This window comes from Musa acuminata, chromosome BXJ1-6 (genome assembly GCF_036884655.1).
Source record: "Musa acuminata AAA Group cultivar baxijiao chromosome BXJ1-6, Cavendish_Baxijiao_AAA, whole genome shotgun sequence".
NCBI classification, from domain to species: domain Eukaryota; kingdom Viridiplantae; phylum Streptophyta; class Magnoliopsida; order Zingiberales; family Musaceae; genus Musa; species Musa acuminata.
In genome coordinates, this window is record NC_088332.1 from 8362012 (window position 1) to 8372783 (window position 10772).

At 43.6% G+C, this 10772-nt stretch overlaps 1 protein-coding gene across 1 annotated transcript; it reads right to left on the reverse strand.

The window, feature by feature from the left end:
• Positions 1-2099: 2099 nt before the first annotated feature.
• On the reverse strand, positions 2100-10404 carry LOC135675433 (receptor-like protein EIX2). The gene is made up of 2 exons (XM_065185588.1): positions 9842-10404; positions 2100-4525 (listed from the first exon to the last, which is right to left on the reverse strand). Exons 1-2 carry the CDS (start codon positions 10389-10391, stop codon positions 2100-2102), a joined length of 2976 nt encoding a protein of 991 aa, XP_065041660.1. The 5' UTR covers positions 10392-10404.
• Between the last annotated feature and the right edge of the window lie 368 nt (positions 10405-10772).

Genomic DNA, 10772 nt, shown 5'->3' on the forward strand with positions numbered 1-10772 from the left:
TTCAAACCGACGTAATTTACCGTTGCACTAATTCACCCCACCCCGCTCTTAGTGCCGGCTCGTTCCTAACAATATCATCAACATATAAGACCGGTATATGTACTGATCAATAGTGTTTTCATTAAATCTGAAGGAAGTAATAGTATTATGAAACTTTATATACTATTATCTAGAAGCTTATTTAAGGTAATAAATAGATTTCTTAAGTTCACAAGCTCAACTTTCTTTTCCTTTTTCGATGAATCATTTAGGTTATTCTATATAGATTTTCTCAACCAAATCCCCATTCAGAAATATTATTTTCACATCCATCTGATGTAACTCGAGATTATAATGAGCTACTAATGTCATGATGATTCTCAACGAGTCCTTTTTTAGAAACTAGAGAAAAAGTCTCATTATAGTTGATGCATTTTTTCCGAGAAAAATCTTTGACCATAAGTCTGACTTTATATCATTCAATATTGCCCGTTGAATCACGTTTTATCTTAAAGACCCATTTACATTCAACTCTTTTATAATTATTGAGCAATTCGATGAGTTTCCGGATATCATTCTGGACCATTGATTTTAACTCTTCTTGTATTGCATCGTACAAGAATCATTACTTTTTATGACTTGTGAAAATAAAAAGGGGTCTCTTTTTATTCCTATATCATAATTTGATTGTTGTAGATATATCACATAATCATCAGAAATTACATATTTTCTTTTTCTTTGAAATATTCTCAAAGCTATCGATTATGATTGTTCTACAAGTTCATCAGTGGCGACATCAACATCATGCGAGAGTTCTCATTAATTTGAGGAATAACAATCTCTCAAATAAGAGATTATATGAGAGAATTAACCTGAATTTTCTCGATATCAAAATTGATCATTCGATATTTAGATCCATGATGGTTAGAGAGAAGAGTTAGAGTGACTTTGATCCCTCAACTATAATTTTTTTTCTTCTTGTTTAGTCCCTAAAAGTCTTTCGATTTATAAGCAAGAGTAGAGGGTCTACGATAAATAATTAGGAAACTTTCTATCGAATCATACTTTACGTGTACTTCTTTTCTATTAACTAATATATTATATCATAATCTAATTAGTTATATAATATATATTTTATCTAATTATAAAGAATTATGTAATTATAAAGAGTCAGCAAAGTAGAAGATCCTCGAATAGGTTTTGTTAGTTCTTGCGCGCTTATGTTAGACCGATGGTCTTGAAAGAGATTGGCGAACTAAGATACTGTTCATGCAAGGACGTGGCCATTTAATGACCCTCAGATTGGGTTCCACATTTGCTCTACTACAAAGCCTTGTTAGACCGTCGTTCATTGCACGCAATCTTCCAGGCTATTGCTGCTTCAATAATTCATAAAAAAGATAATTGAAAATTAGATGGAAGAGATGTGAATTCATATGTAATTTTAGACTATATAAAGGCCACGAAATAAGCCCATTCTCTGTCTTTACCCATCGCCTCAGCCTCGGTGGGAACCCTTTTCTACGACTCGGGTGAGATCCCTCCCGTGGCGGCTACCTTTCTCGCAAGCACCGCAATGGTAGGTTGGGCTGCTCGCTCTGCCTGCAGTCTGCGGAGTAAACCATGCAAAGGAGATGAGCCACATCCGAACCGTGAGATCGTCAATGTAAAATGCCAAAGGAACCATGCAATAGATCGCCTAGGACGTCGTAGTACAACAGACAGCGATCGTACACCCTAAAAAGAATGGCTCATCACAGCGCCCAACGATCAACGATGCGAAATATCAAGAACACCAAGTGATCACCGACGACAATGAAAAGAATCTGTGCAGAATGGTGATCTTTATATCACACATCGGCTAAGGAACCACTCGTAGCGATAACTGATAACAATGTTAAATCAGTGCAGTTTTGTCGTCCGATGGTGCCTGTTTATGCGAGAGAGATCTGTGCGGTCAATGATGGAAGAAGAAGGATTCCCAAACCAGACGAGTTGTTCTCGATGCCTCCTACATCGGAACAGAAACAGAGTTTGAGATTAACATTTCATAATCTTCAAAACGAGATCCTTTTTGACAGATGAAATGGATCACACTTATAACACGAAAGAAACTTGCATCACATTCGACCAGCTGCGTCATGCCAATTTCGCATTCTTATCTTGATTGCCACATAAGCTCTGTCGTACATCTTGTCCACCGTTGCAAAATACAAGAGCCTCCAATCTTTCTTGAACAGCATGATCACGAACACACTCCATAAGCCGACCAAATATCCGAGCCCGGTACCAAAGTAAAATGACAGCACATGAGATCCTTGTTCGTACTCCTCTTCCGTCGAATCGACGTTAGGATCGTCGGAGCAACTCTTGGTCACCGGAGGTCCACAGAGATGGACATTTCCGATATAAATGGATGCATCCTCCAGCGTCCGAAGTTGATTCCCCGATGGAATCGCTCCCGATAGATTGTTGTAAGACAGATTCAAGTGACTCAAAGAATATAACGCCGAAAAGCTTTGAGGAATGCCTCCGGATAACTTATTGAATGACAGATCCAGAGTTTCCAATGATTTCATGGCACCAATTGCCGCCGGAATTTGGCCGACAAAATTGTTTCTCGATAGATTTAAAGTTTGGAGTGTTGAAAGAGACCCAATTTCTATGGGGATTTCTCCGGTCAAATTATTATTTGAAAGATCTATAATGTTGACAAGGTAAAGAATGGATGAAAAGATCAAATCTTGTCCCTTCATAATTAAACTGATGCTATCTTCATAACCATTGTGGGCTCTCCCTTTTCCTTGACCATCATAGATAACTACGGATGCCCCATTCCTGAGTGATGTTATCATCATTGCAGCATTTAAATTGCCAAAGGAGGGTGGAATTGGCCCTGATAATTTATTATTGGCAAGGTCAACAACATGGAGAAAATTAAGTTGTCCAAGCTCTATAGGAATATTACCGAAAAACATATTTGAACGTAGCCGAAGTACCTTTAGGTTTTGAAAATTTTGTGCAATCCATGTGGGTATCCTACCCGAGAATTTATTGTCGCCAAGATCAAGAAATATTAGTCTACTGCAACTTTTCAATGATAACGGAAGATGCCCATGTAGATTATTATTGTTTAAGTGCAAAGACTGGAGCCAAGTCAAATTTTCAATAGAGCTTGGAATTTCTCCCGAGAGCTTATTGTTTGCCAGATTAATGTAGAAAAGGAAGTTTGTCTCCTGCCAACACCAAGGGATTTCACCTGATATTTGGTTGCTTGATAGATCGAGGATAACAAGTTTTCTCAAGTCGCAGATAAAGGATGGTATACTCCCGCTAATATGGTTATGTGATAGATCCAAGATTCCCAATTCTAATGTGAGAGAGATTGCTGACAACGGCCCTGAAAAAGAATTACTAGACAAATTCATATGACTCAAGTAAGGTGGCATACGAGGAATCGGGCCTTCTAACATATTGATACTTAGTTCCAAACCACTCAGGTGTGTCATATGCTCCAAGGAGGTTGGCAAAGTGCCGCTAATCTGATTTTGGGAGAGATTTATAGAAGAAGAAGAAGAAGAAGTGTTCCAAAACCAATCAGGCAAGGCATCCTCGATGCTTGTGTTCGACATATCCAAATCCTTAATGGAGTTTTGTGAACGGAGCCATCTTGGAAATGTAGGACCCAACTTACAAGAACTCAGTTTAATGGATCGGAGTTGAAAAGGAGGAACCCAATTGTGGTCTATTGAGATGACTAGGGAGTTTTCGGATAGATCAAGCTCACTAAGTTTGGTTAAGTTAGCGAAATGGAGTTCAGACATGGTACCCTCCAGGGAATTACTAGACAGAGAAAGAATAGTGAGGTTGGAAAGCTTGCCGATCTCAATGGGTGCGGGACCTGAAAGTGAATTTTCGTTAAGATAAAGCTCTCCTAGACCAGTCAAATTCCCAATCTCAACAGGTATGGGACCTGAAAGTGAATTATCGTTAAGATAAAGCACTCCTAGACTAGTCAAATTCCCAATCCCAGCAGGTATGACTCCGAAGAGTGAATTATCACTCAGATCGATAAGTTTTAGACTATTACAAATTCCAATCTCAGTGGGTATGGGACCTGAAAGTGAATTATCACTTAGATGAAGTTCTCTTAGACCAGTCAAATTTCCAATCCCAGCAGGTATGGCACCATGAAACATAGAAAAACCGAGATCAAGATAAGAGAGGTTGCGGAGTTTCCATAGCCAGTTGGGGAAGGTGGAGTTGAAGAGGTTGCCATGGAGATCGAGAGTTGCCAGTGCTGTGAGGTTGACATGGGAAAGAGAAAAGGGGAGGTCGGTGAGGCCACAGTGTGTTAAATGTAGCTCCTCTAGCGAGGACAACATGTTCACTGCTTGAAGCCAATCGTGGGAGGCCACGGAAAGGTTCACACCGCCCATGTAGAGGTATCTCAAGGAAGAGAGACGCGAGAGCCAGTGCAGTGTTAAAATAAAGAGATAAATGAGTTGTAGAAGAAGAAGTTGAATGTTATTGACATATCCTCCGTCTTTATATACAGGTTAGAAGGAGAAGTTTCCTCAACGGGTTAGAGGATTTCCCTCAACAGAGTAGAGAGATTTCCTCAACAGTTAGGGAAATCTCATCTACTTATCATGCCCCCGCAAGATGGTGCTCCTATCAAGGAGGCCAATCTTGGACTGATGTAATGCAAACAGCTTACGAGCTATAGGCTTCGTAAGTGAGTCGGCCAATTGATCAGCTGTATGAACATGAGAAACACGGAGTTGACGGCGGACAACTTGATCACGTACAAAGTGGAAGTCAATAGCAATATGTTTCATGCGGGAGTGGAATACCGGATTAGCGCATAGATAGGTAGCTCCAATATTATCACAATATATTGTAGGAGTGGAATCGATGTTGAGTTCCTGGAGAAGATTCGTGATCCAATTGAGTTCTGCAGTGGTAGCGGCAATGGCACGGTATTCAGCTTCAGTTGTAGACCGGGCGACTGTCTTTTGCTTCTTAGAACTCCAACTGATTGGATGAGCACCAAGGAAGATAATATACCCCGATGTGGATGTTCTATCATCAAGGTTGCCCGCCCAATCAGCATCGGCAAATGCATGAAGACGAAGTGGAGAGTGTTTACGAAAAAAGAGTCCATGATTTAGAGTCCCTTTAAGATATCGTAGAAGTCTCTTAACCGCAGACCAGTGTAGAGTAGATGGTTGCTGCATAAACTGTGATAATTTGTTCACAGCAAATGAGATGTCTGGACGCGTGAGAGCTAAGTATTGTAAAGAGCCAACAACTTGGCGGTATTGAGTGGGTTCCGTAGCAGGACTTCCATCTGATAATTTGAGAGAACCGCTAGTAGAGATGGGGGTTGTAACTGCATTTGCATCCTGCATGTTTGTCTTTAATAACAAATCTTGAATGTACTTGCGTTGTGATAAAAAGAGACCGGAAGATGTGAAGGTAGCTTCGACGCCCAAAAAGTAGCTCAAGGGTCCGAGATCCTTAAGCGAGAATCGAGCTGCCAGCTGTTTGACGAACGCTTGGATGCTGGCGGGATTGTTGCCTGTGACAATAATATCATCCACATATACCAGAATATACACTGTGTTTCCATGATGATGTCGCAGAAACAACGAAGTGTCAGATTTGGAGTTAAGAAAGCCGACAGAAGTCAAAAATGAGCTAAGTTGAGTGTACCAAGCTCTCGGAGCCTGACGAAGTCCATAAATGGCTTTTCGAAGTTTGTAAACATGCTGTGGATACTGAGGATGAGTAAAACCGGGGGGTTGTTGCATAAAAACATCTTCAGATAGAGATCCCTGTAGAAAGGCATTATTAACATCCAATTGTCGTAATTGCCAGCCTTTAGTGGTAGCCAGACTCAAGATAAGCCGGATTGTAGTGGGTTTAACAACAGGACTAAACGTCTCAGTGAAATCAACTCCAGGTCGTTGATGGAACCCTTTGGCGACCAAGCGTGCCTTATATCGAGCAACTGAGCCATCTGGGTTCCGCTTAATTCTAAAGACCCACTTACACCCGATGATGTTTTGTGAAGGATGAAAAGGAATTAGATCCCATGTTGAATTATGGAGGAGGGCATTATATTCCTCGCTCATGGCAATACGCCAATGCAGAGATTTTTGGGCTTGAGTGAAGGTGGTGGGTTCAATGTTGGGGGATGAGGAATTCATGACAGCTTGTAGGTTAAGTACTTGACGAGGTTTAAAAATACCATGCTTAGAGCGAGTGGTCATAGGATGATTGGAGATGACAGGATTAGGAGGTAATGTTGGGTGAGGATCAGTGGCACAAGCCGGGTCAAGTGGAGACACGTCAGGGGCACTTGGGCGAGAAGGAGGTAAAGAGGATGGTTGTGTTTCGGAACATATTGCCCCATCAATTGGAGAAGAGTGGAGTGGAGTAGGAACAGAGGAAACGGGCAAGTGTTGAACTGGAGTGATATAGTGCGGATCAGGAGGGGAGGAAGTAGACGAAGACATGGGAGGCTCGTCCGATTGATCCGAAGGTATACTCCAGTGAGATAGTGAAGTGGTCCGTATGGCAGGATATGGAAGGGTTTGGAAAGGAAAGTTAGACTCAACAAAGATAACGTGACGTGATACAAAGATTTTGTGAGTGTGGAGATTATAGCAGCGGAAAGCATTATGGTCAAGTGAGTAACCAATAAAGACGCAAGGAGAAGATCGGGATGTTAACTTATGAGAGGCATAGGGACGTAACCAAGGATAACATAAACAACCGAACACGCGGAGTTTACGAAGGTTAGGGGGTTGGTGGAACAGTGTGTCAAAGGGGGACTGGTGTTGTAGAACTGGTGTAGGCATCCGATTAATTAGGTAGACAGCAGTTTGAAAGGCTGCTGTCCAGAAAGTTGAAGGCATGGAAGCCTGATGTAAAAGTGTGAGTCCAGTTTCTACTATATGCCGATGTTTGCGTTCGGCAGAACCAACTAGTTGAGGAGTATGTGGAGGAGACTTCAGGTGTTGAATGCCACAAGCTGAGAGATGAGACGCCAGGGCTTGATATTCACCGCCACCATCAGAGTAGACTGTTTTAATGGTAGACTGAAAATAGTTTTCGACCAACTTCTGGAAAGTGGAAAAAACGCGAGAAACATCAGATTTATGAGAAAGAGGATATATCCATGTGTACTTGGAGAAGTGATCTACAAAAATAACATAAAATCGAAACTTATCAAAAGATAAGATTGGAGCAGGACCCCAAACATCAGTATATATAATTTCAAAAGGTTTAGAGGAGGAAATTGAAGATGAACCAAAAGGCTGCCGATGACTCTTATTACTAAGACAAGCATCACAATGCATCATAGAATTAGGGGACTTAAAAAAAGGAAGAGAGTGACAAGATAATAATTTCTGCTGAATAAAGGGTGAGGGATGGCCAAGCCGACGATGCCACACATCAACTAGAGCCGCAACAGAAGAATGAACAGTGGGCTGGGTCATTCGAGAGGCTGACGGCCATTCATAAATGTTGTCTTTATTCGGGCCTTGGACCAATGATGCCCCCGTGCTCAAATCCTTAACAAGAAATGAATCAGGAAAGAATTCAATGGAAGTATTGTTATGTTTGCAAAATTGAGAAACAGAAATGAGGTTGCGTTTAATATGAGGGGCGCATAAAACATCATCGAGAGTAAATGTATTAGAGTCAGAATTAAGCGTTGTGGAACCAGTATGAGTTATAGAAAGTCCTTTACCATCACCGATGATGATATCTTCATTGCCGCCATAGGGATTGTGAAGAGACAAATTCTGAAGATCAGCGGTGATGTGATGAGAGGCACCAGAGTCGACAATCCAATTGGACTGGCTAGGTGTCGGAGTAGTTAGGAGATTTGCCTGTGGCCAGTGTGACGGAGTAGGGAGGCGGAGACGAGACCGGCAAACTTTAGCGGAATGGCCGACTTTGTCACACAGTTGGCAAACGACCCGTCTCTGATGGCTCGGTAGGGCAGGACGCCAAGACGGATGATGGCTGGAGTCGCCACTTTGCGAGAAGGGATGACTAGGAGGATAGGAGGGGTGTTGCATGGAACTCACAGAATCAAGAGGCGTAGTAGCCAAACCTTGGGTGATGTTCGGTGAGTACCGAACATTCTTCCGTTTAGACTTGTGACTGACTTGAGCTGTGACAGTTGATCCAGGCAGTTTGTCCGCACGCTTCAAAGACATCTCGTAGTCAGTCAACTTATCATAGAGATCTTCAAAAGAGATTGGCGAGTCGCGTGCCCGAATTGCAGCAGCCAATTCTTTGTAGTCGGTGTCGAGACCATTGAGAGTATGAATGACAACCTCTTCATCACATAGGGAATGACCTATCAAGGCCAAGTCATCGATGATAACCTTGATAAGTTGTAAATAATCAGAGATAGTACTTCCCTCTTGTTTTGTCTCCATAAGCTTGGATAGAAGACTGAGCTTGCGAGTACGCGAATGATTTGCCAGGGTGGTTTGCAATTTAGACCATGCATCGGCAGCTGTCACACATGAAGATATCAAGGGAGCAACGGATCCAGCAACTGAAGCTTGAATGGCTTGGAGAATGAGACGATCTTGACGTAGCCATAGTTTGTGAGCTGGATTGGGTACTGGATTAGGATCACCGGGGATGTTGAGCATGGCCGGAGGACAACTGAAAGAACCATCAACGTAACCTAACAAATCATATCCAAATAAAAGATTAGAGAATTGAGCTCGCCAGGACGCATAGTTGCCACCCTTTGATAACTTAAAGGGGATTAGCGTGGCGGCATTGATGGAGATAAGCCCTGTAGAAGAACAAGAAGTGGGAGTCCCTACAGGAACTGAAACATCAGAAGAAGTGAACGAAGACATTTTCCTTCTTTTTTTTTTTTTTTTTTTTTTTTTTTTTTTTTTTTTGTAGAAGAAGGCAGCGAACCTTGTGTGATACTCAGGTCACACAAGGTGGAGAATGAGGGAGGGGGCTGCTGCTATAGATTGCTTGCTGTAGCAGATTGAGCAATCTACAACAGTGCCAAAAAGCTGCCGGCAGCTGCTGTGGATTGCTGCTTGCTGCTGCAGATTGTAGGGACTGCAGTTCGCCGAAAAATGACCGCAAAAATCTGCAGCAGTACTCAAGGAAACTGCAGTGAGAGAAATCTGTAGCAATTAGGTGTATAGAGAAAAGCGGCAATGAAAGCTGCTGCGATAGAGGAAGGAAGATGCAGCGGTTGCGGCTGCTGCTGGCCGGGAAGTGGCTGCGACAGCGAAGGAGGAAGACGCGAGAAAGACACCGTCGTTCGCCGTTGTCGCTATTGAGGAGGAAGACACCGCCGTTGAGGAGGCGCCGTTGTGTAGAGGAAAACAGCAACGAAAGCTGCTGCGGTAGAGGAAGATGCAGCAGTTGCGACTGCTACTGGCCGGAGAAGTGTAGGAGGCGGCTGATGTCTTCTCTGGTGCTGCTCAACGTGGGGCTGAAGGACCACGTTGTCCTTCCGGCGAAGAAGAAGGAAGAGGAAGGTGCAGCAAATAGGAGAGGGAGCAAGGCCGGCGAAGAAAGGCAAGACCGGTTAGCACTGGCTCTGAATCCGTGTCTTGGTGCTTCTTCAATGACTCCGCTTGAGGCAGCGTGCTACTGTGGCCGCTTGGCTAACACATGGCGATGCTGCTGTCGCCAAGAGGAGCTGCTCTGATACCATGTTAAAGAAGTTGAATGTTATTGACATATCCTCCGTCTTTATATACAGGTTAGAAGGAGAAGTTTCCTCAACGGGTTAGAGGATTTCCCTCAACAGAGTAGAGAGATTTCCTCAACGGTTAGGGAAATCTCATCTACTTATCATGCAGGCCATCGATCGTTAAGTCTAGTGAATTTAAGTCGAGATAGCGGAGCCTGGACAGGTTGCCCAGCTGGGGCGGAATGGCTCCGCCGAAGTAGGACCCGTTGAGGTCGAGATACGTCAACTTGGTAAGGGAACCAAAAAATTCCGGGATTTGGATCCCACCGAAGTCATTGTTGCTGAGGTCGAGGCGCTCCAAATGAGTTAGCAGGAGCAAGGATGGTCTGATCTCACCTCCGATAGACATCTCATCGTTATCAGGGTCGGAATTCTGGAGGTTGAGCTCCACGACATGGCCGGTTCTGTTGTCACAGACCACCCCGCTCCATCTGCAGCAGTCTACTCGGCCTCGCCATGATGACAAACGGCTGGAAGGATCCTTGACGATGCCGGTTTTGAAGTCGAGGAGGGCGTCCCTCTCGCCCTCTACGCACCCCTTCGTCGTCGGCGTTGTTGCCTCCGTGAACAAAAGAATGCTCGTAAGCCAAAGCCCGAAAGAGTAGTGCGGTGGCACAGGGTGTGTGCTTCTGCTGCAAGAGGCCATGCTATTTGGTGAATGCATAGTGTCCTGAGAGATGGCAGGCCGTGGAGGACAAGTCCATATATAGAGTCGCTGTGTGGGCGTGATGGCCCTCCCATCCCAGACTCCAGTGAAACGCGGAGATTGATGCGCTGGTGGCGATAGAGATAAATAAAGACTTGACTTATGTGGTATTTGACTCCTTCTGGTCCTGCATTGCATGATAGTGTACCTTAGTCAAACTTGGCTTCCACCCCGCCATTTAAACAAAGAAAGAGATTGGTACTGGATTTCAAACTTGAAACAGATGTTCTTCAACTTCACGCAACATCTGGCCTAACACCACCGTCAATCGATAATACTAGGGGTTGTCGTCCGCAATACCACCTCGTGTCGAATTATCGA

Excerpts from the sequence above, each read along its gene's own strand:
- LOC135675433 (XM_065185588.1), bottom strand. The coding sequence starts at position 10,391 with ATGGCCTCTTGCAGCAGAAGCACACACCCTGTGCCACCGCACTACTCT. Across the intron at positions 4,526-9,841 it reads CGATGGCCTGCATGATAAGT|ACGGAGGATATGTCAATAAC; the intron begins AGATGAGATTTC and ends CTGTATATAAAG.